This window comes from Pristis pectinata, chromosome 7, assembly GCF_009764475.1.
Source record: "Pristis pectinata isolate sPriPec2 chromosome 7, sPriPec2.1.pri, whole genome shotgun sequence".
NCBI lineage: Eukaryota > Metazoa > Chordata > Chondrichthyes > Rhinopristiformes > Pristidae > Pristis > Pristis pectinata.
In genome coordinates this window covers 30,407,815-30,434,134 of record NC_067411.1, presented here as the reverse complement: position 1 = coordinate 30,434,134, position 26,320 = coordinate 30,407,815, and the positions used below count along the sequence as shown (strand labels likewise).

The 26,320-nt window shown below is 41.7% G+C and overlaps 1 protein-coding gene across 2 annotated transcripts in view; it reads left to right on the top strand.

The window, feature by feature from the left end:
• Nucleotides 1-26,320, top strand: part of adgrl3.1 (adhesion G protein-coupled receptor L3.1) — a 506,938-nt gene that overhangs the window by 342,353 nt on the left and 138,265 nt on the right. For both annotated transcript variants that reach the window (XM_052019286.1, XM_052019288.1), the window contains exon 6: nucleotides 266-1,063. In XM_052019286.1, coding sequence (XP_051875246.1) covers nucleotides 266-1,063 — 798 coding nt within the window. The remainder of the gene's footprint in view (nucleotides 1-265; nucleotides 1,064-26,320) is intronic.

Below are 26,320 nucleotides of genomic sequence, written 5' to 3'. Positions count from 1 at the left end.
TTTATTAAAAGGAGCAGTTTTCCTTTTCGAGATGTGAAAAGCCATTTGTTCAGTGTTCTGAAAATTCTGATTATCTTAAGGTCTTTGAATTGTTTTTACATCATAGTTATATGTCACTATGTAGTTTGATAACTTTCAGCAAAGAACATCTTTGAATTATTTGAAGGGTCCACAGGAAAAAGTGAAAGCAACAAGACATTGATTGTACCAAAAGGAGCCGTCATATGGGAATTTAACGTGTTTACCTTTTCTTCCGTTCCCACAGTTTTCTTATGCCCTGGAACACTTAAAGCTGTTTATCAAATGGACCACTTGTTTGAATCCGATCACCAATCAGGAGCCTGGTGCAAAGACCCACTTCAAGCTTCAGACAAGGTCTACTACATGCCATGGACTCCATACAGAACAGACACGTTAACTGAATACTCTTCAATGGGTGATTTCATTGCAGGGCGACCAACCATCACCTACAAGCTTCCTCACCGAGTAGATGGGACAGGCTTTGTAGTATATGATGGAGCACTGTTCTTTAATAAAGAGCGAACGAGAAATATTGTGAAGTTTGATCTCAGGACTAGGATCAAAAGTGGGGAGGCCATCATAGCCAGTGCCAATTACCACGACACCTCACCTTATCGGTGGGGAGGGAAGTCTGATATTGATCTCGCAGTGGATGAGAATGGATTATGGGTCATCTATGCAACAGAACAGAACAATGGCAAAATAGTAATTAGCCAATTAAATCCTTACACATTGAGGATTGAAGGAACCTGGAATACTGCTTATGATAAGAGATCAGCTTCAAATGCTTTCATGATCTGTGGCGTTCTCTATGTGGTGAAATCAGTGTATGAAGACGATGACAATGAAGCCACTGGGAATAAGATAGACTACATCTATAACACTGAGCTGAGTATGGATGGAAATATTGAAGTATTGTTCCCCAACTCCTACCAGTACATTGCAGCAGTGGATTACAACCCTAGAGACCATAAACTCTATGTGTGGAACAATTACCATGTCCTGAAGTATTCACTGGAGTTTGGTCCACTCAATGAAAAAGGTAGGATGGTGTTTGTCTGATTATGTTTGACTCTGGAATGTTTTACCCTATGTAGGATAAAAGCAAATGCTTCCCTTCGGTTGGATACACAGTTGCTTTCCTCTTTGAGTTAGAACACGTGAATTCAATTAACATCCAAAACTTTCTCTCACTGTGTTATTTGGATTTTGGTCCCATTCAAAATTTTTGATTGTAGTAAGTACTGACATCTTGCTCATTAAGAAATAAGTTGTTTTCTTCTTTATGCCAGGATCCATTTGCCAGAAATTGTGCGTATGCCATACCTTACCATGTCCTCGGGGTGTGCGAAGGATTCCAAACCAATAGAGAACAGCTTTCAAACTTTAAAATAATGTCAACAATCCTGGCAGTCAACTTAAGCAAACATAGCAACAAGCAAGCTGGAGGAACTCAGCGGGTGAGGCAGCATCTGTGGCGGGAAATGGACAGTCATCGTTTCGGGCTGAGACCCTTCATATGGACTGGAGAAGGGTCTTGATCCTAAACAACCTGACCCGCTGAGTTCCTCTAGCTTCTTGTTTGTTGCTCCAGATTCCAGCATCTGCAGTCTCTTGTGTCTCCATTAAGCACACACAGGTTCAATGGACAACAAATAAAAAAAAGACTAATTAATCAATAAATTTTTCACTGACTCTGGAAAACATGATCATCAGGATTTTAGGTGAATACCCTGCTCTTTGAAAGGTACAGTGGGATTGCCTGCATGGATTGAACAGCTAAATGGAACCTCAGTTTAACATCTCCTTCAAGAGGCAGTTCCTTGAAAAATTCAGCACTTCTTTAATATTATTCCACTGGTATAGCTGTCAGAATGGGTGCTCAAATCCCAGAGCAGAGCTTTAACCTGTTCAATGCTGGTTCTGCTGCCCTTGGGCTGGAATGTTGTGAGTTCGAGCTTATTCTGGAGAATTGAACTCTTGACTTGGGCACCTGCTTGACTGCAGTCCCACTGTGGCTCCGCGTTGCTGAAATCTTGTCCTCTCAAATGAAGTTATAGAGTCATACCGCACGGAAATAGGCCCTTTGGCCCAACTTGTCCATGCCGACCAAGTTGCCTACCTGAGCTAATCACATTTGCCTGCATTTAACCCATATCCCTCTAAACCCTTCCTATCCATGTACCTATCCAAATGTCTTTTAAGTGTTGTTATTATACCTGCCTCCACCACTTCCTCTGGCAACTTGTTCCATATGCACATTACTTTCTGCATGAAGAAGTTGCCCTTCTGGTCCCTTTTTAAATCTTTCCCCTCTCTCCTTAAACCTTTGCCCTCTAGTTTTTTTATTTGCTTTCCCTGGGAAAAAACGCTGTGTGCATTCACACTTTTTTTTTAAAGAAGACGAGGAAATTTGTTTGTGTTCTGGCTAATATTTATCCCACGCCAAAGCAGATGCTCCGAGAAATTTCAGTGCTTCCTCAGGGATGTGCAAGGTGGGTGTTACAACAGGGTGGTACAGTGGCATAGCTAGTAGAGCCACTGCCTCTCAGTGCCAGAGATCCAGCTTCAATCCTGACCTCGAGTGCACGTTCTCCCTCTGACTGGGTGAGTTTCCCCCGGGTGCTCTGGTTTCCTCCCATGTCCCAAAGACGTGTGGGTTGGTAGGTTAATTAGCCACTGTAAGTTGTACCTAGTGTGCAGGTGAGTGGTAGAATCTGGGGGGAGTTCATGAGGAGATGGGGAGAATAAAATGGGGGATTAATGTAGAATTAGTGTACCCTGTTGGGGTCTTGATTTCGTGGAAGTGGAGAGGATGTTTCCTCGTGGGAGAATCTAGAACCGAGGGGGGGGGGGGCGGTGGTGATAGCTTTAAAATAAGTGGTGGCCCAACTGAGACAGAGATGAGATGATTTTGTGTTTTTTTTCTCTCTTCCTATATGAGCAGTGGCAGCAGTCTTTGAATGTTCTTAAGGCAGAGGTCTATAGATTTTTGATAACCAAAGGGCTAGGCAGGAGTTAAAGTTACAGACAGATCAGCCATGACCTTACTGAATGGCAGACAAGGTTTGAGGGCCTACTCCTCATGTTCAAACGTATGTTGTCCCGAGGGTGTCCAACACTGGTCTAAGCATCAGGTTAATCTTTCGAAAGAAGTCACGAGACTGCAGATGCTGAATCTGGAGCAACAAACAATCTACTGCAAGAACTCATTAGATCGAGCAGCATCTGTCAGGGTAAAACAACTGTTGACATTTCAACTCAGTCCTGATGCTGGGTTTCGACCCGAAACGTGACAGTTCCTTTCCTCGCACAGATGCTTCTCGACTCGCTGAGTTCTTCCAGCAGATTTTTTGTTGTTTCCGAAAGGAGTGTAACATGGAGTCTGACATCATGACAGCAATTGGATCATGAGTGCAAACATGAATTCAGGAAGTTCCTGGCTAAATTTCTGGGGGGATGCAAAACAACTTAAAAACGGAAGTTATCAGCTTTTATTCTGGATAAACTTAATTTGCAATCACATAATACTGAAGTAAAAAAGTTTTAGGATTGAATTTCTTGGTCCATTATCTGTTCATTGCCACCCTTTATTTTTTCTTTTGTGATCTTGCCATGTGCAAATTTAGTTGTCACATTCCTTATACCACACCTCACTGACTGGGACATCTTGTGGGTCATGAAAGACACTACATTTTTTCCCTCTGGCAGGCCATGAATTGACTGATGCTGATGTTTGACTTGATGCATTGCTAATGTTAAATGTTGATTGTGGGTGTGCTGGGATTTGGGGTTTAAAAATCAAAATGAATATGATTATTTTGAAACAAACATAATTCACAATGAGAAGGCATTAGTTTTACTTCTCGTGAAATTCACTTTAAATTAATTTACATCTGAAGATAAAATCCAGCGGAAGCTTTAATTTCATTGAAATCTTTTATCAGAGGTTCCCTGTGGATGAACATTTTTTTGTTATATCCTAATAGATTGTGAATGTGAATTATAATTGTGACCTACAGGCTGAAAACTAATCAGTAGTGATCCACGAACAGAATAATTGTGAACCTTCCGAATCTTGAGACATCACAAGTTGTCTTTAATTGTACAGTTTTTGCTTGGTCACATTTAGTGTTAATTGCTTGGTACAGGTGAACAGTCAAAGGGTTGACAATTTTTGTTGCTTTATGTAGTGACTTGTTGCAATATTCTTCAGGGTTTTAAATCAATCTCTAATGAGGTCAGCAGTCATGCATCTTTCTTATAAACTTGATCTGCACCCCTCTGGGATGAAAGGTCAAATGAATACTGTGAACATCAAAAATAAAACTGCATTTGCTGAAGGTCTAACATAAAAACAGAATATGCCTGAAGTTCTCAGCAGGCCAGGCTGCGTCTGAGAGAGGAGAAGCAGAGTTAAATGAATGAGGAATGTTTGACAGCTCTGGGCCTCTACTTGGAGTTCAGAAGGATGAGGGGCCATCTCATTGAAACCTACTGAATACTGAAAAGCCTGGATAGAGTGGACATGGAGAGGATGTTTCCATCAGTAGGAGAATCCAGGATCTGAAGGCACAGCCTCAAGATAAAGTAGCGTCCCTTTAAAACTGAGATGAGGAAGAATTTCTTCAGCCAGAGGGTGGCGAATCTGTGGAATTCGTTGCCACAGAGGGCTGTGGAGGCCAAGTCATTGGGTATATTTAAGGCAGAGATTGGTTGTTGATTGGTAGAAGGGTTAAGGGTTATGTGAAGGAGGCAGGAGAAGGGGTTGACAAAACAAAAATCAGCCATGATTGAATGGTGGAGCAGATTTGATGGGCCGAATGGCCTAGTTCTGCTCCTATATCTTATGGTCTTATGGAATACCGAGCTTGATGCTAACCAATTTGTAGAATTTTATCTTCCTGTTGTATTGGGTGTTAAAATGAACATCTCATTTAAGTTCCAAATTTATGACGTTGTTTATAAGATTGCAAAGAATTATCTTCTGTACTGATTGTGTTATAAGATTGGAGAATAGGATTCTGCTGGGACAGTTTGTCAGAGGAAGAAAATCTATTGCCTTGATCTTGCCTGGGTTTGAGGCAATAGCAGGGCAATCCACTCCGTCCAAAGGTCATGAGAGAAGGCTGAAAATGGTGGCCTTGCCTCCCTACTCACTGAAGAAACAAAGAGATTCATCTACTGTGAGGAGCAGTGTTACACAGTTCTGTCTTCACTCCCCAGCTGTTATGTTGCAACAAGCATAATGTCCCTGGCATTTTAGAAATAGCATTCACAGAGGCTGACAGAAATCTGCGAACTGTGATAATAAGTGGAAAGATGGCGAACTGGAAATATATAATAAAAACTGAAAATCGTCCAAATCGCTGGGTATAAATAGAAAGGAAAAATGGGGTATGGTGTCCTCATTAGAACTTCTGTTGACATTTCTTAATGGGCCTTTTTGACCCTAGTTACTGTATTTCATATTTCCTCAATATTTTGTTTTGTAATTTGTGCTAAATTTTCAAGGTGAAGCATTTTGTTTATTAAGTGATAGGATAAGTGGGCAGAGTCTATTTCTCTGGACAAGAACATTGGTAGGCAGAGGATTATGTTTCATTCCTTTACAGAATGTGGGTTTCGCTGTCAAAAAATGACCAAAATGGTTCATGGAATGATCAGAGAACGGGATATAAAGGGTCGCTACAGCTGTACAAACACCCTGGTTGAACCACATCTGGAGTAAAGTGTACAGTTCTGAGCAACACATCCTCGATTGGATAAGTTGGCCTCGGTTGTAGTACCGCACTGACTCACTAGAATGTGACGAGGGCTCCAACAGTTAAAGTACAACAAGAGATTCCGTAAACTAAGCTTCTGAATAAGGTTAAGGGCTGGAGGCACAGGAGACAGTAGATTTTGGAATCTGGAGGAACTCAGCCGGTCAGGCAGCATCTATGGAGGGAAATGGACAGTCGACTATTAAGGGAGTTTCCTCATATTCTGCACAGTCATGTTTGATTTTAAAAGCATTTAAATTAAACCATATTTAGTCAGCAGATATTTACAAACTGGTAATCCACAGCAGTTTTGTTTTGCAGAATCCTTTGCATTGACATCTCCTGTAAGACAAACTGATTTTTGTTCTGGTGGTATCTGATGTACTTTTCGGTGTCCGGTCAAAGTAACCCCTTATCATTTCCACTGAAGCCACTTGGCATTTAAAAAAAAATCTGAATCTGATCTGCACTTCCCTTCTCGTCTGTCAACATTTGGCTTTTCTCAGTTTTATAGGTTTCCCCCTTGGTAAATCTTCGACTCAATTCCTATATTTTGCAAACAGAAGTGCATGGTCTGGTCTCCATTATAGCGGCGCTGGGATTGGGTGCTGTTTATATTCGAGAGAAAACCAGAAGTATAAGAATGTTTTGCACTCTAGCATTGGTAGCCCAGCTTGTTGGGAGTAACATGTCAACCTTCTTAATTATACTTTTGTCCCCTTTGAATGTAAGTGGTAATGTGTCCATCCTAAACTTAAGAGTCTTCCAGGAAAATTTTATTGTGATTATATCATACTTAGGAAGTAGGAACAAGAGTCAGGTACTTGGCCCTTAGAAGATCATCTATCATTCAATGCAATCATGGCTGCTCCTCTGTCTCAGCTGCTCTCTTCTCAGACTCCTTGAGGTAGAATGTTTTCCTCTGATGTATGCACTAAATGCACGATAAAGTAACAGAACGGAATTTTGGAAGAGAAGTTCAATACATCACCACATTGCATGTTTAGCACATAAAACAGAAGACAAATTGTTACAGCCCGTCTTATGGGTGAACTTTACCTGTGGATGGGTACCATTGTGTACCATACTGTTCCAAATGTGAATCTCTGCATCCAAGGGCTACAGTCTAAACAGTTAACAAAGCTGAAGCTGAAACTTATTCTTTGGATTTACTTTGCAGAATAATAATGCTCTCCTTCCCGCCGCTAAAAAAATTTAATAATAAAGTTTTTAGAAAGCATTATGGTGAGAAATCTGCACTGCTCCCTTTCATCAAGAACTGCATTTCTACCCCATAATGAAATTAGCTTCACTCTTGGATGGATTTGTTTCTGTCTGAGTTGTCAATACATGAGAAGGCTGCATGGAGAGATCTCATTACTTAATTGACAGCTTTGTGAAGGTTTCCGTGTGTTGAGTGGAAATCCTTGTAACCTTTAGCTACATATTTGTAAAGCTTAACCTTCTGCCTCCGTATAATAAAATAAGCAGCTGCTGGTGTGATTAGCTGGCTGTAATCCTCCAACCTCTTGAAATCAACTGTAAATTCCTTAACTTTCCCATTCTGTTGTTGTAACTCTTTGGCATCATTATTTGAGAATTTAGGGTAAGAATTTTTTTTTCCCAGCACATAGATCGGTTTCTAAATACCAGGGGCATCAAAATCATTCCTGAAGTAATAGTATTTCTCTCAATTAAATTAAATTAATGCTAATTTTGAACAATTTTACTTTCTGCTTGAAATTTAAGCCTACCAGCGTGTTACGTGAAGGTCATGGAGAGCTGAGCACACTTTCTACCCACTGTCAGAGTTGCTGACGAGACTGTTGGGAGTCGGAGATGTCTATCAGTACTTGTTCAACTCTGGAAACTGTTGGAAAATGTGTTGAATGGAATGTGCAGGAAGCAGTGTAACAACCAGGAGGTCACAAGAGACTGCAGATACTGGAATATGGAGCAACAAACAAACTGTTCGAGGAACTCAGTGGGTCAGGCAGCATCTGTGGAGGCAGAGGGATGGTCAATGTTTTGTGTTGAGACCCTGAGAGTTTAGAGGGGAGATGGCCAAAGATATGAAAGAGAGGGGTGAGGCAGGGGCTGGCAGGTGATAGGTGGAACCAGGAGAGGGGGGTGAGGGCAGGTGGGACCAGGACGGGGATGGGGAGGGGCAGAATTGGGAGACAGTCATTGGTGGGTGAAAGGAAGAAATAGATAAGGGAAATAAAAAGGAGAAGGGAGCTAGATGGGGAGAGGGATGCCAATCTCTCAATCCAATCTCCTTTGCTATTGATTCCTATTCTCATTGAAATCGAACAACATTGTATGTTGGGGAAGAATTATCCATTCCTCAGTGGTGTCATGTTCGTATGCTTTAAAAAGTGTTTTTTTTTCTCCACTTGCCAGGGTGAGCGCAGCCCCAACAACACCCAAAGTTCAACACCATCTGGATCAAAGTAGCCAACTCAGTCATCACCACACTCACCACATTAAATATGCTCTTCATCTAAGTCTTGCAAACTAGACGAACCACCTTCAAGATAGACTGCAGTAGAGAGAGGGCAGAAGCATGTTTCCTTGTCCATGTTTGATCTCACTATAAGACTTTGTGGGGACCAGACTGTGTGTTTGGGATCCCCAGGGTAAACTCCCCATTTGCCTGCATACTATTATGCTGCCACCTCTGGGAAATGTGTCTGCCAATGGGACAAGTGATATTTGATGATGTCCCTTCAGTTCCCAAGCCCCTGAGCCTCACTGCTAGAAGGAAAAGCCACCAAGTTTTTAGGAAGTCCACCTTCCCCAAGTCCCCCTTCAAATCACAAACCATGTTGCTGTTTGTGCATTGTTCTTGGGTCAATAATCTGGAAATCTCTGTCACAGCACTGTGGGAGGGAATAGTTTCACATCACGAACTGCTGCAGTTCAAGAAGGCAGCTTGGCACTATCTCTGTGTAATCGTAAATGGGGAATGATTACTGTCTTTGCCATTAATACCTGTGCCACACAGAAGGAATAAAGGAATATTTCTTTGCAGTATTCTTGTTAAGTTTTAGAATAGCAGCACCAAAGGGGAGCCGAGGAGCAGATCTCGGTCAGATCCCTTCCCAACCTCCTCTGTTCTATGAGAACAAGCCAGCTTTACCAACAGAACTAAAGTCCCTCATCCCCAGAATAATTTTCTTAAATCTTTTCTGCTTTCTCTCCAAAGCCTTAATATTGTTCTATGTTCTATTGTTCCAAAAGTGTGGCGACCAGAACTGTTCTCGGTGCTCTAGTTGTAGACGAACCTGTGCTTTGTAAAGCTTCATTGTGACTCTTGTATTTGACACCTCTATTTATAAAAACCTAAGATCCCATATGCTCTCTTTCAACAGCCTTGCTACTTTAATTGAAATCTGTACAAATGTCTCCAGATCTTTCTGTTCCTCTAACCCTTCCGGACTTGTGCCCTCTATTATTACCTCTTTTCATTCTTCCAGCAAAATGTAACACTTCACATTTCTCAGCATTAAACCTCACCTGCTACATATGGTCTCATACAACCAATCTTGAATATATCTCTTGGAAGTCCTTCTCACCATTTACTACACCTCCCAATTTTTGTGTCATCTTCAAATTTGGGCATTGTATCACGTACACCAAGTTATTAATATATTTTAGAACAGCACAGCATAGGGACAGGCCCTTTGGCCCATGAGGTTGTGCCGAACTAATTACACTGGTAATTAAACACCTAACTAAACTAATCCCTTCTGCCTACACAATTTCCATATCCCTCCATTCTCTGCATATTAAAGTGCCTATCTAAGAGCCACTTAAACACCTCCATGTTATTTGCCTCCACCACCACCCATGGCAGCGAATTCCAGGCACCCAGCACACTCTGTGTGTAAGATTAAAAAAAACTTGCCCCGTACATCTCCTTTGAACCTGCTTCCTCTCACCTTAAAGGCATGGTCTCTGGTATTAGACATTTCAACCCTGGGAAAAAGATGCCGGCTGTCTACTCTATCTATGCCTCTCAAAATCTTGTGAATTTCTGTCAGGTCTCCCGTCAGCCTCCACCACTCCAGAGAAAACAACCCAAGTTTGTCTAACTCCTCTTTATAAAATATACCCTTTAATTCAGGCAGCATCCTGGTAAACCTCTTCTGCACCCTCTCCAAACCTTCCACATCCTTCCTATAATGGGGCAACCAGAATTGAATGCAATACTCCAGATACAGCCTAACCAGAATTTTATAAAGCTGTAACATAACTTCCTGACTCTTAAAGGCAGTGCCTCAACTAATAAAGGCAAGCATGCCATATGCCTGTAATCCTTTTATAGTTTAAAAAAAACATTAGACTTAGAATCAACATCTTGGGAACCCCACCGTGTTCAATCCAAAACACAACTTCTCGATTCTGCTCTCTGTTATAAATACGAATGTAAATCTTTACACTAGTAAATCATTCTTCACCTCCTGCCTTGCATTTTGAATATGTTTATATTTTTTCCTTTGCATTGATGTATTCAGTGCTTTGAAGTATGCAACTCTTGTTACCCAATAATCAGCCACAAAACTTTTCAATTACTTTAGCTTACAGAAGAAGTCAACAAAACACTTACTGGAGTTCTGTCACAAAATGACCAATTTGATTTAGTGGGAAACAATTTCTCATACACTGCATCCATTTCAGAACATAGCTTGCCATTCACAGATCCAAGCTTCATAAAATTCACACCTCTTGCTGCTGCTTTTAACACAGCATGTAATCCAGGTTCCATTCTGTCTGAAGCAATAACTTGCTGATGCAACGTACAATAGGTCCTGATTATCTGTGTGTTTTTGGTACTTATTCTTTTTGACAACACTAGGAATATCTGTCATAGCAGCAACACAGTTTGTCCACTGAGAGCTTTCTAATTCCACAAACTTCATGCGGTGTTATATATTTCCTCGAAAAGGGCAAGGAAAACTCTGCCTTGAGGCAATTCATGGGGTCATCCAGAAGACCATTCCCAACTCTCCTCTCAGTCCTTAAGCATCCAGGAACAGTATATCCACCTATATACTTTCTTAGTTGGGTGAATGCTTTGGGCTCTAAAAGGTAGAGAATCCTAAAGTGCATCGAGTTACCAAGTTCCAGATCTCTATGTTTCTAATCCTGGGCCCAGCACATAGAAGCAGTCACAAGGAAGGCAACCAAACATCTTTACTTTCTTAGAACGTTAAAGAAGTCCAGCATGTCACTGAACATGCTAATAAACTTCGACAGATATATTGTTGAAAGTATTCTGACTGATTGCATCATGGTCTGGTATGGCAATTCAAATGCATAGGAACGTAAGAAGCTGCAAAGAGTAGTGGTCTCAGCCCAATACATCATGGGTACATCCCTCCCCACCATCAGTAGTATCTACATGAGCCTCAAGAAGGCAGCATCTGGACCATGCCACCTTCTTGCAGTTACCATCGGACAGGAGATGTTAACCCGATTTTGAACTCCCGCTTCCGTCTGCTGTAAATCACACAGTGCCACAGGTTAATTCAAACGCATTTATTTAGCAATATATTGCTAGGGAGAAACCTCCTTACTCTCAGGCAGAGTCCGCGGCGGGGTTCCCTGAGGTACAGAGGGGGCAGACAGTAATTTATACAAACATTGTCACGCACACTTTAATGAGTGAGGCACCGGAGTTCTTGGTTGAGCAGGAAATGGACAAAGAGCTACTGCAGATGGACAAAGAGCGGCCTCACACCCCAGGTTCAGCTAATCGTTTTGCAATCGGGTGAGACAAAGGCAGGTATCACCTTCATTGTTTGAGACAGCCTTCCCATTTCCCATTAAGACTGACCATCATCTCCATAGTCAAACATAATGGAAATCCAATTAAGTTCCAGACACAGCAATTACCACACAGCACCCAGCCCAGAAAAGCAGTGGTGTGGCTGTTCTGGCCTGAAGAACACTTTTTAAATCAGTATTTCGAGCAGCCATAATTCTCATCCGTCTTAAGATATGAATACAGTTATAGTTTATTAATCCTACACCTCCTCAGAGATACAGAAGCCTGAAGTCCCACACCACCAGGTTCGAGAACAGTTACTTCCCTTCAACCATTTGCTTCTTGAAACAACCGGCACAACCCTAATCACTACCTCAGTATAGCAACATTATGACCACTTTGCACTATAATGGACTTTTTTTGTTCTAATTGCATTCTCTCTTGTATAATTTAGTATAATTTATGTTTGTTTTTCTTGTCAATGTTGTGTCTCTGATGCTATGTGCCTGTGATGCTGCTGTAAGTAAGTTTTTCATTGTATCTGTGCATACATGTACATGTGCATATGACAATAAACTTGACTGACTTTGGTCTTTCTTGGATAAGCCATGTGGCCAGGTTAGCAGGCACTGGAGAGCAGGCAGAGCACCCTTCAGTTCTCCGCTGGGTGAAGGTTGCATCAAAGGAGTGTGCCTCCTCCTGTCTCACAGCTCAAGTTTCAGGTTAAATTATTTTGTAAGGATAATCTGAGACTTGCATTAAGAAAGAACTTTCGGCCCTCGACTGCTTCAACTTTCAGTCACATTGGTCATTGTAAATCGTCCCTGGTGTGTGGGTGAGTGGTAGAATCTGGGGGAGAATTGAAGGGAATGTGGGGAGAATAAAACATGCTCGGGTAGGATTAGTGTAAATATTGGTGCTAAATGATTGGCACAGACTCGGTGGGCCAAAGGGTCTGTTTCCATGCTATATCTTTAACTCTCTAACCTTATTGTAGCACCTTGGCAGAGGTCTGCTTGTCTGAGCCCATTCCTTGAGCTTTACATGTGAAAATCCATTCAGTATCCAGTATCAGTATCCAGTATCAGTAGCATTTATAATCAAATATGAGTGACAGTGACTATTATTATTATATACGTATATGATAAATCTCCTCATCCATTCTTCACCCTGATGCCAGGGAAAATGGCAAATCATCCAAGGTTTCCCCAGCTAACAATGGTGAGTGTAAACTGATAACTGCAAGCTGATTGAGCTGAATTGTAAACCACCAGCATCACCGAAGCCTTCCTGTCCATTGGCATTTTGTATCTCTTGAATCTTCCGCAAGTTATCATCATTAGTAAGTGATGTAACCTTCAATTTCCATGTTACTGGAGTATTAATGTCTCACAGTAATTATGTGGGGCCTTAATGAGTCCACAGTTTGCATATTGTGTACAGTTTTCTTCTCCTTAACTAAATAATGATTTACTTACAACAGAGATAGTCATAGAGTTGTACAGAGTGGAAATAGGCCCTTCGGCCCAACACATCCATGCCAACCTGAGCTACACACAAAGTACTGGAGGAGCTCAGTGGGTCAGGCAGTATATATGGAGGGAAATGGATAGTCAACGTCTCGGGTTGAGACCCTTCACCTGGATCCGTAATGTCAACTGTCCACTTCCCTCCACATGTGCTGCCTGACCCGCTGAGTTCCTCCAGCACTTTGTGTTGCTCCAGATTCCAGCATCCACATCTCTGTATCTCCATTTTCCAGAGCTAGTCTCATTTGGCTCATATCCTTCTAAATCTTTCTTATCCAAATGTCTTTTAAACATTGTAATTACACCTGCCTCTACAGCTTTCTTGGGCAGCTTACTTCATATACCCACCCCCTCTGGAAAATATTGCCCCTGCAGGGATCTGTGGACCCCAGTTTAAAAGTTTCTGTTACTGTGCCCATCCTCTCCTGTTTCTGCTCAATTTATTGATAAAAATTGTTGTTCTTGGAGTTTGAAACCTGACAGAAAGGGGTACATCAAAGTTGGAGCACAGTCAAATTGAATAACATGGAACAACAGAAGATATTGTTCCTCTAGTTTATGTTGGGCCTCACTATGGTGGCCACGCACAGACAGGTTGGATTAAGAAATTTTTTAACTGAGAACATGGCGAATCTTCAGAATTCTGCGCCTTGGAGGAATGTGTCGGCTCAGTTATTGAGACTGATTAATTTTTGGATATGAGAGGAACGAAGAGATGTGGGTGTTGGGCAGAAAAATTCTATTGAGGTAGCAAACGAGCTGCAATTTTGATGAATGGTGGGGCAGGCTCAAACAGTTGTATGGCCCGCTCTTGCTCCAGTTTCTCATGCCCTTGTATACATCTTTGTACACGTCAATAGTGGGTGGAAGAATTGTCTTGTAAAATAGTATAAGCCTGTTTTTTTATAATCCAACTTTAAGTATTCATGGCTGTTCTGGAACTTGTGTCTAATTTGTTATTTTTTCTGGTTTTATCTCATGTTGAAAGAAGCCTCATAACTTATTTTGACCTTGAGGTGGGATAATGCCTCAGTGATGCAGGTTTTGTTGTTTTAAATGGATAAAGTTTGAAAGCACAAAACCCATTGTAGACCGAAACATGAATGTTGTTTTGGATGTATGCTTGAAGCTTTGTTACAGATGCTTTGCTTATTTAATGTGGAGTACCTGATGTACAGTAACTTGCTTTTGGTATATTTATGATGTTAAACTGATGGAGTGCACCTTAATGACAGGTGGAATACCTTGCACATGATGTACTCACCTTCACGTTAAACAACACAGAACCTGCAAGTTTTGGGAAGGGGCCATGTAGTACTTGGTCAATGTAGAGATATGCAAAGATCATATTAATCTGTCAATCCTCTGGAAAGCCTCTAGGTTCTGCAGGGATCTGTGGACCCCAGCTTAAAAATCACCGTGTTACTGTGCCCATCCTCTCCTGTTTCTGCTCGATTTATTGATAAAAATTGTTGTTCTTAGAGTTTGAAACCTGCCAGAAAGGGGTACATCAAAGTTGTAGCACAGTCAAATTAAATTACATGGAACAAAGAAAATAAAACAATACAGCAGAGGAACGGTCTCTTTGGCCCATGATGTCGGTGCTGAACACAATGCCAAATTAAACTACATCCCTTCTGCCTGCACATGATCCATATCCTTCCATTCCCTGCATATTCAAGTGCCTATCTTAAAGCCTCTTAAATGCCACTATTGTATCTGCTTCTATTACTACCCCTGGCAGCCCATTCCAGGCACCCACCACTCTCTGTATGAAACTAAAACTTGCCTCGTAAGCTTCCTTTGAGCTTTCCTCCCTCACCAAAAATGCATGCCCTCTAGTATTTGATATTTCTACCCTGGGGAAAAAGATTCTGACTGTCTACCCTATTTATGCCTCTCATAATCTTATAAACTTCTATCAGGTCTCCCCTCAGCTTCTGACGCTCCAGAGAAAATTTAATTTATTTTCTCCCCTATTTCGTTGGTGTGGTTTTTAGTTTGGGGCTGTGGGGTTTGGCAAGAAGTGTTTCAGCCTCTGTTTATGCTGAGAGAACCTGAGTTAGCTGCTGCTTCTGATTTGGAGTTGAGGAGGTGCATCCTGCTGTTGAGAGTCTGGTTACAGATTTCAAGGCACAGGCTTCACTGGAATCCAAATTAAAACAGGCACAAGCTGCTGAGGCCTTCATAAAAGTTTCTTAATGATTTTTGATTTTAATGATGCCTTGAATTATTTTTTTGCATGATTAGAAGATCAAAGCCTATGGAGTAAAGGTCAAATAGCAAGAGGCTAATACTCTGCTACACTGCTGCATAAGGTAAATGAGTTAGCTTGCTACACTGTTGGAAGCTTGTGATAGTCATAGATGGAGAGATCCTGTGGAAACAGGAAGTTAATATGAACACCCATTTTCTGCTGTGCCCTCCCAAACAGGCGGGTTGTTTTCTAACCAGTCCAAGCCTACACCTGTGCTTGGGTTGGTCTGGAAGCCATAAGTAAATGCCATAATTGGGGCCTGTTCTAACATTGCTGCATAATGCGTTCTGGAGTCTGCCTTGCAGGTTGACTGGTGCAGGTTACATATTACTCAGAAATCCTGTTGTGTTTCAACCTTGGGAGAATATTGTCATAAAATGCCAATTTTAAGCCTGGGTTGAATTCTTTCCAGCAAACGTGTGCTTCATTTTCAAGTTCCTTCATTCTCTTTCCCTCTCCAGCTCTGATCTCCAGTGTTCTGTTACGTGGATTTCCACATCAGCCTTTCTTTCTGACAGGATCAGCCAAAGCCATCCATCCTGTCTTTGGTGACTGCTCATTTAGCCCTCGGGAGCAGCCAACACCCTCTCCATGGTCACCCATGCTACTGGGAAGACCTGCCATATTGCAAGAGCTTCCTCACCTTAAGACAGGTCACCAGCACTGGTCCCGCGACCACTGGTGAGAAGTAGCAGCAGGCGTGACTCCAGACCTTGATAGTGGCATTGGCACAGGCATTAGGGGACCAGGTGGCTTCCTGGGTGCAGGGAGAAGGGGCTGAAACAGGAGGAGAAATGAATCACTTTGGATGGCTCTGACTGGTCTGTATCCTAGCTAAAAACACTTTGATGCTAGAGGAATTCAGCAGGCCAGGCAGCATCTGTGGGGGAAAGCTGGTGGTCAACGTTTCAGGTCAGGACCCTTCTTCGGGACTGAAGATAGGATAAGGGGAAGCCCAATATATAGGAGGGAAAAGCAGAGCAATGATAGGTGGACAAAAGAGAGGTAGTTTGGGTGGGCACAAGGTGGTGATAGGTAGATGCAGATAAGAGAGAGTGATAGGCAGGTGTGGGGGAGGAGGGGAGAGCAGATCCACTGGGGGATGGGTCAAAGGTAAGGAGAGAGAGCAGGAAAAAGGGAGTAGAAAAAAGAGACAGAGGCTAGGAAAGGGAAGAGAAGAAGCATGGTGGGGGGAGGGGGAGGGGAAGGGTGATGGGGATTACTTAAAGTGGGAGGATGAACATTGAATTCAGTTAGCATCTATCAGGGGAAATGGGCAGCTGACACTTCGGGTCGAGATTTTTCATCCGGACTGAAAGATCGAGGGGAGTTAGCCAGTATAACGTGGACCCAAGTTTTGCATCTCATCCACAGATATGGAAATTGTGTCCTGTGCACTCAGGTCCAAATCATTTGCATATATAAACAAAAGTAACCCTAGAACCGACCGAGCCCATCCCCCCCTCCACATGGACTCCACTGTGCACTTCCCTCCAGTCTGAAAAATAACCATTCACTACTACCACGTGTTTCCCATTATTCAGCCAATTTTATACCTGTGCTGCTGCAACTCCTCTTGTTTAATGGTCTTGTTGGCACATATCATGTAGCACCTTCTCATTCACCTTTTACCTCCATTCACCTGCAGATATACCACATCAACCTCAGTTCCCTCAGAGAATGTCTCTGTTACTTCATCAAAAAAAAAGCTGAGTTAGTTTTACACAATTTGCCTTTGCCAAATTTATGTTGGCTTTCTCTAATCAACTCCTCCTTGTCAACTGTATGATAACTCTGACCCTGATTATTCAACATTAAGGTTTGACTGGGCCACAGTGCAGCAGCTTGTGATTCCTTGAGATTATTTCCAGCACAGCTGCCTGTGCAAGGGAAGAGCAACTTTACTTAACCTCATTGAGTCACAGAAGGAAATTCATCTTTGGTCACCAATGGGTGAGGTCACTGATTGTACTCGCCTCCCTCACATTGGCTCCTTTGGTATGGATGGAACAAAGTGCTGAGTGCAACCAGTTGCTGATACACTCATTAGTGGCCGGAGAGCTGCAGTCTAAGCCAGGAATAATTAATTAGGTTCAATTCATTTCCGAGGAAACATAATAGAGTTGAGGGTGAGGGAGTGATCAAGAGGGAGATTTAAAAGAGAGAAAAATAAAGCGTTTCTTTTGATCACCGGCACATTCATTGTCCGAACTACTGTTGTAGTATCACTTGCAGAGGACCAGTGTAGCTCAGGCAATAACATCCCCTCCCTCACTGCTTCCATCTGCCCATCCTCCCTCCCATATGTTTCCATATCACCTTCCTTGCTTATCAGATCCCAGAATCTGCAGTCCTTTGTTGTCTCCGCTTATCACCTCTGCCACTCTCCTCACCTAGCTCTATCTGCCCTTTCTCCCCCTTCTCACCTGGTTCCACCTAACGCCTCCCAGCTCCCACCTCCCTCTCGCCCCTTTACACTGGCTATCTCCCCTTTACACTTGCAGGGTTCTGACCCGAAACACCGACTATCCCTCTGCCTCCACAGATGCTGCCTGACCCACTGAGTTCTTCCAACAGTTTGTTTTTCTCTCCAGATTCCAGCCTCTGCAGTCTCTTGTGTGTCCAATATCATGTTTTTTTCTCCTGCACTTAAACTCTGTAGGTGCTGCTTGTCTGAGTTTTTACATAATAAAGGTCAGTGCTGTTATTCTCAGTGCAAAAGCTGACCAATAAATTTTGAATGTACGTCCTTGCCACCTTGAATTATGTAAACAGAAAAAATCAGAGGAGTACAGCACCAAATAATAATATACACACTCTGGGCTGCACAATCTAGTTGAATCACCGAACAAACAGAGCAAAGCAAAGCTTCCTTTACCATTTAAAATGGAAGGGGTATTTGCATCCTAACCACCTCAGCTCATTTTAATAAAGAATATAAATCCTTGCATATCTTTTCTTAAAAATAAGGACTCTGAACTCGGGTAGGTGCTTTGTTTGGAAAATGGTGTTTTACTTTGTATTTGGAGGAGTTAAATGTAGATTATTCTGACCATCTCATGATAACAATGTTCCAATTGTGTATTTTGTTTAGTGAAATACCGCTGTGTGGAGTGACCCAGGGACCTAACTGGTTCCCTGTGCAGACGTTGTACAACATCATGAAAGATGGTTGGTGATGTAGCACAGAGCAACTTGTATATAGATCTCATTAGCATGCAGTGTTTATGACAATCTGTTGAAATGAAAAAGAGCCTTTTGTACTTGGACATAAGCTCACAATATTTTCCCTGATCTTATAATTTAATAACCAAGTAATGAGAAAACGCTTGGTGACTTTTGTATGGTGGGCCTTTTGATAAGCTTGACTGTGATGGCAAAGAAAAAATATAACTTCTTGGTTGATGAGGAAATCCCAGTAATCAAGCCCACCAGATTGTAAGGGAACTGGTGACACACGTTCATCAGTATGGACAATCAGAAACGATGGGAAGGAGAGGGCTCATTCAAGGACTGACACTAACTTGACAGATTGAATACTCTACTCTTGCTATTCAGTGAATCTGCAGTGGAAACACAAGTTCCTGGGATTATGGGAAGGAAGGGGACTTCTACACTAGGAACACCAGAAATGTTACAGACACACAGATCTGACAGCTCCCACACAAGTGCATCCTGAATTATATTAAAGGCACACCCAAACTCTTTTCCTAAAAGTGTAGAATAATTTGTTGAAGTGTATCCTATACAGCAGAACAGTCCAACTCTGTGCATCTTATTTTAAAGTAGTCACCTTACTCAACATAAGTCGGAGGAACAAGGGTAAAGAGTATTCCAATTGTTCCAGTTGGTATGGTACTCAGCAACGAAGAAACATGGACTAGATTCCATCTCATGTCTGTGCAAGTTCATCATTTATCAGTTATCAATGAAGGCAGATTCTGCAATTCCCAGAGATTACTGCAATGCTGGAATTTGTTAGAACCTAGAACAGCACAGCACAGGAACAGGCCTTACGGCCCACGATGCCTGTGCCGATTATGAAGCAAAATTAAATTAATCCCTTCTGCCTGCACATGGTCTAAATCCTTCAGTTTCCTGATTGTTCATGTGCGTGTCTGAGTGTCTCGTTGTTCATAACTGTTACACTGGATATTTTCTGCAGGTCGGAGCTGCTGGTATGTCAGGTATCTGACTCTACCAAGCAGTGTTGTGTATACTTCATTACCCATGTGTAACTGTAAGATATTCGAGTGATAGGTGTCTTTGTATCTTCTTGTGTTTGACATACTGAGACATAACTGAGTCCCTCTCCTTGCTGAATGTTGTTGAAGTTTGCATAAAGCCATAAATTTACTCTTGCATTTTGCTGAATCTTCACTGTACAATTATGTACCTTTATGAAAGATGTTTACGTTTTTACCGTGCAGTGCTCCTGTGCGTTGAGGTGGTGAATCAAGGCCCCACCTGCTCGTAAGAATCCAAGTACTCTTTTGAAGAATTGACAATTATCTTCAGTGACCTGGGTAATAATTAGCTGAAAATCAAATTCACAAAAACATTTTCTGGTAATCATTCTGAAGCTGATTGCGGGAACTTGCTGTGTGCAAATTTTCCATCCTACAAAACTATCTACACTTCAGGAAAATGTAATTGTGAGGCAATTTGAGATACCAGACATTGGTGCAAGGTGCAATATAAATCCATTTCCTCCTCAATTTTTTACTAACATTAATGGGGAGTTTGCAGTTGACTTGGTTCAGAGTGGGAGGTGTGAGCTGGTAGACATCAGGACATCAACTGTGTACCTCACTCTAGGTCTGTATCCAGCGGCCTTCGCTAGAAGTTGCATGGGATGGAAGTTGGAGAATAGGATAATTGAGTTGAACTGTGGTGCCAGAGCTATGTTTAGTTGCCTACTGATTAGTCTGCTAATTATCATTGCCCAGACATATAATGTAAGTCTGAAGTGCAAAGATTATTTAGAGATGTTAGCTTTTGTGACTTTTTTTGTAATAAATTTCCAGACAAATAATCCAAAATTCAGGGGCTCAGAAGTGCAGGGGGAAAATGTGTAACTGCAGATTTGTCAAAAATTTGGTTTGTCGCTCATTCATATTAATTCTGTCTAAGTGCTGATGAACTCGTGTACAAATGTCATCAAAGATTTATGCAGAGAACCCATTTTGAGCTTTCTTGTGAAGTCCTGCTCCATCGCCCCAGAGACCCCAGCTTGAATCTAATTGTGGGAGAAAGGCGGGAACTCTGTGACCTCTAATGGATGTTAAGGGTTGCAAGTAAATTTCAAATTCTGGCAGCCTCTGGTCTTTGTCTGCAGTGAACACGAGTCCATTGTGTAAACTGAACTGAATTTGAAACTTCATTGAGCAGTTTGAATTGTAACCAGCTTGAGAATGCAGGGACTGAATTGGCAGGGTGATGCAGCTGCTGTTCAACGGATTTACCCTCAAACTCTTTCTTCGGATGAGTGACCTCTGCCACTTCTGACCAAAGGGAGCTTAGCACTTTCAATAGATGCACTATTTTTCATCGCTGACACTCCTCACTTTCATGTGTTCCATGGAAACACTAAAAATGTTTCTGCATTGTACGTTAACCAGCACTCATTACTTTCAGTTTATACTTTACCTCCATTTTCTCTTTTTTTTCTGGAATGCATTCTTTCCATTTAGTCCTTTGTGTTCTATTCTTAAGGATATGTTTTCTTTAAGCACAAACTTTTAATGTATTAAATCTTAGCATGTGTATGTTAAAGGTCTTTGGCCGCTATCTCAATGAAATTGGTTTAAATATTTTCCAATTCAAGAAATAGGTTAAGAAAATTCTGCATACATAACTGAATACTAAATGATGCAGCAAAATTTCAGTCCTGCAGTTGTGAATGAAGGATTTCTTTCAGCAACTGAGAGTATGTTAAGAATTACTTTACTAATACATCCTGGGAGATTGACCAGAAAAATGACAATTGTTTCATTATGTCACCACTATGCTGAATCACTCGCTTTAATTACAATTTTGTTCTAAAGTTTAATTGATCTTCTACCTGAGGAGTTGATACCAAGTATAGTTTGGTAAAATAAGCAGTGCTTGAAGAGTTGAAGATCACTTCTTTCATTGACATTTACTCGGTCAGGAATGACTTGTGTCCCTTCCATTTCCCCCTCTGTTGACGCTAATGTGGGAACCACAGACTCTGCCATCAGTGGTCTAGGAGGTGCTTGATGAGATGGGTAGTTTCGGGTTTTCTCCTTGTCCCATTTATTCCAGTGTTTTTCCCCCCCAGTGAATAGATTCTTGACTCTCAATGGTATTCTAAATGTCCTTTCTCCTTTCTGAGCAGTTGTGACCAGTGATTCCCATAAATGAAGGCTTTGAGAACATTCTTGAATTGTCTCCTCCACCTTCTGCCATGACTGAGTTCAGAGCATCTGTTTCAGGGATCTGGTGTTGTGTATGCAAACAACGTGGCCCTTCCATCAGAGCAGAGTGAGTGTAATGAGGGCCTTGTTGCATTTTATTTTGGCCTGGAAGTGAAACCTGATATTGGTTCACTTCATGACCCAGTGGATTTGGAGGATTTTGCAAAGACATTGTTGGTCATATTTCTTTAGTGCTTTGAGGTGCTGTGGGTAGTCCAAGTTTCAAAAGCTTATAAAATGGCAAGGATCACTGCTGCCCTGACTGAGCTATGTGCTGGGTTGGAGGTCTTCTCAGATGTCTAAAGGCTGTGCTGGTGCAGTTGAAAGCAGTGATGAATGTTATCATCGTTCTCTGCCTTTGTCAAGAGTTAGTTACAGGTTATCATTGTGGACCTTTTGTTGTCAATGGGCAGAGTTGTATGTTGGGGGCAGATTGAGAGAGGATCTTGGTTTTGCAGATATTGAGTGAAAAGCCTAGTCACTGCTGTGCTCTGGTGAACAAATTGACAATGGCTTGGATCTCGGTGTCCATCTTCTCTATAATGCAGCTCAGTGAATAAAATCATTGGTTTATTATTGTCACATGTACCGAGGTACAGTGAAAAACAATGCAGACTATAGTATTATACTTACAGAGAAGATGCAGTGTAGACACGCAATAAGGTGCAAGGCCATGAGGAGGTAGATTGTGAAGTCAAGAGTCCATCTTATCATATGAGGTGTCTGTTCGGTAGTCTTGTAGCAGCAGGATAGAGTTGGGATGACCTTGGTTCTGGACTGGAGGTTGCATCAATAGAATAGTTTCCCATTAGTCCTGAGATTAACTCTACTTTAGTGGGAAGCTTAATGGAGATGAGATGCAGCTTTACAGCAAGAAGGACTGAGTAAAGATTTGAATCAATGATGCAGTCTACATTGAGACTCAGAACCTATTGGATAAGATCACAACCTACGAGATGTCATGTCAGATGGAGACAATTTTCTGCAAGTGGCCAAATATTAGAAGAATGCTTCATGTCCTCTTGGTTGCCTTTAATCAGGGGAGATTTAATTTATCCTCACTTTAAAATCAAACAGTCTCACCACATTTCTAATAATATACTTGAGTGTTATAGTGATATTTAAATAGAGAACAGCACAGCAAATTGCAGTTGACCACAACAGGTCATCTTCTCAGTCGTGCTCACAAAAAGTGCCAGGAGATACAAAGGTTAAGCAGTGTAGCCTCTTGCTGTTTGAGGGTGTGATTACGACATGATGAGTTTACATAGTCAATTTGCATTATACATGTCAGCTTGGAAATGTAGGAAGAACAAAGGAATCCACATGTCCCATTCATTTCCTTCCAACACACAGAATTTGTGCATGCAGCAAGAAATGTTGCACTAACTCCAGGAGAAGTAAGATCCTGGAAATGGAGAACTGTATTCATCGGCATCCAGGTGATAATTGATTCCAAACCTTGAGCCAGCATTAGATTAAATGTTCTTGCTGCCATTTTTGGTGGTTATGCAAATACTGCCCTTGTATAACCTCTCTTCTGAAATGAGGCTCCCAGCGTTCCTGTGCACGGACAGAAATCCTGCTTACATTACAGTTCCAAGAATGGTTAGATATGAGAGCAAGAGGCTATACGTTCTTGGATATGGAAGTTATCCTACAGTTCAAGAGGCTTGTCCATGCAACTCCTCAGTCACGGTGCAAGAGAAGAATAACCCAGCTAATTGAAGGCTGTTCATCTAATTACAGCAAAAGGGTGAATTAATATTCATATGCAAATGCACAGAAGAAGCAGCATAGCCAGAGATTTATGTTGCTTATGATAAATTTAAAACAGTATTTTGACATGTAGCAATATATTGATGAAGGAAGTGTAGTGAATGTGTATGTAATCTTTTCATTTGACCAGAGAGATTTGAGAGATCTCAAGGTCTGTCAAGCTGAGAGTGGTCTTCAAAATTATGAATACTCTGGATGCCAGCATTGAGATGTGGGAAGCACTCTCACCTCTGGTTGTAAGTTTAAGCAGCACACCAGGTACTGAAGCATGTAATCCTCATGGACAGTCCAGTGGGATACTGAGGGATTGTGAAAGTGATGTTGTTAGACTTGGGTGAGATAATGGCCCAGATGTTCCTGAGGTGACTGATGAGGTCAATGTGGGAATTGGCACAGTATGGAATGAGAACAGACTAAGAGAAGATCAAAAAGATTTCTTAAAATTTTAAATATTAAAATCTCTTAAGATTAAGATTAAACTCTCAAGATTTAAAGTGGAAGGTTTAAAAGGGACCCGGTGGGCAATTTCTTCACGCAGAGGGAATGAGCTACCAGAGAAAGTGGTTGAGGCAGCTACAATAACAGCATTTAAAAGAAATTTGGATGAGTGCATGGAAAGGATTAGAGGGATATGGAGCAAACATGGGCAAATGGGACTGGCTTGGTGGGCACCATGGTTGGCATGGACGAGTTAGACCGAAGGGCCTGTTTTCATGCTGTATTATGCTGTATTTCATGCTGTCTCTTCAAAATAAAACTGCTGGAGGATCTTAGCGGGTCAAGTAGCAAGAGTGGAGGCAAAGGGATGGTCAATATTTCAGGACAAGACCCTTCATCAGGAAAGGACTGTTGTTTTTTGCTCCAGGTTCCAGCATCTGCTGTCTTCTGTGTCTCAGAGAAGTTCAAAGATTGGTTTAACGTGTATGTGTGAATGCACAACATGTGGTGAATGAGATTAAAGAATCCCAATGACAAATGGCTCTGTTGGAGCATAATGATTTCTTAGGTTAGAGTTGAGAAGTAAGGGGGTGCTATCACACATCTGCACATTTGCTGTAGGCCATTGTATACTGAGAAAGAAATAGAGAGGAGTGGGTCTGTGGTAAAGTTCCAGAGAAGTGAAGAGTGGTGAAACTGGGGGCATCAGTTAACTCAGAGTTGATTAGCATAACTTAGGGGAAATGATTTCAATATACATGGATATGCTTATATTTTGGTTGAAGGGAGCATGGAGGAAGGGCAAGGACATGAGAATGAAGAGTCAGCACGGATGAGATTTGCAAGTTCACGCACATCACCTTGGTGAAGGAGTGAGCTGGGATCCTCTCTGTGATTTGTCCTTTTCCCTCTCAACAAATGTAAAAGGGTGAAATGTGTTGGAAGTAGCTTGAAGAACTTTTAACCCAAGTTTAAATTTAGATCTCTAGCCTACCAAATGGTTGGAACAAAATGCACCAGTTTCTTCCTGATTTCTGCTTCAGGCTCAGTTTTCTGTCAAGTTACATTAATTCAATCATTGCTTCCATTAAATTCAGGAAACATCCGTACTGATCATGTTGTCATCCACTTGGTTTTTTGTAACAATCCTGACCTGAAGGATTTTAGTCAGCTAATTAATGTTCCAATTCTGAAGCGCATTTACTGAGTGATTGGAGTTCATACAAAAGCATGGAAATCCATTATAAATGGATTGTTTATCCTTTGTTATATGTTCATAACTCGGTCCATATTTGGTAAGTTCTTGTAATTCGACTAAGGAAATTTTAGAACCATCAATAGCACTTTTGCTGCATCTTCATTTTACAAACAAGTTTTAAAAATGCAGATTACATAAAATATTGAGTGATCCAGGAAAACCCCAGGTAAAGTCTTCATTTCAGAACATTTGGAAACTGCCTTCTGTTATTCTTAGTTTCAGTTTTGAAGCATGATTCTTTTAACTGTAAGGTCTTTGAGATCTTTCATCCAAAACCCTGTGGGACTGTGGATGTAGGTCTGTAGTACCTTCTACATTGTCTAGGAGTCTGTCAAGATGAGGGGTAACTTTTTCACCCAGAGGATGGTCAATATAAAAACCATAGAACAATACAGCACAATACAGGCCCTTTGGCCCACCATGTTGTGCTGACCTTCAAACCACACCTAAGACTATCTAACCCCTTCCTCCCACATATCCCTCTATTTTGAATTCCTCCATATGCTTATCTAACAATTTCTTGAACGTCCAACGTATCAGCCTCCTCCACCACCACCCCAGGCAGCGCATTTCACGCACCAACCACTCTCTGGGTGAAAAACCTCCCTCTGACATCTCCCTTGAACTTCCCACCCATTACCTTAAAGCCATGCCCTCTTGTGATGAGCATTGGTACCCTGGGAAAGAGGCGCTGGCTGTCCACTCTATCTATTCCTCTTAATATTTTGTATGCCTCTATCATGTCTCCCCTCATCCTCCTCCTCTCCAATGAGTAAAGCCCTAGCTCCTTTAGTCTCTCCTCATAATCCATACTCTCTAATCCAGGTAGCATCCTGGTAAATTTCCTCTGCACCTTCTCCAATGCCTCCACATCCTTCCTATAATGAGGCGGCCAGAACTGGACACACTACAATATATGGGATAAGCTGCCAGAGAAAGTGGTTGAGGCAGGTACATTAACAACATTTAAAAGGAACTTGGACAGGTGCATGGATAGGAAAGGTTTAAAGGGATATGGGCCAAACACTAGCAAATGGGTCTAGCTTAGATGGGAATCTTG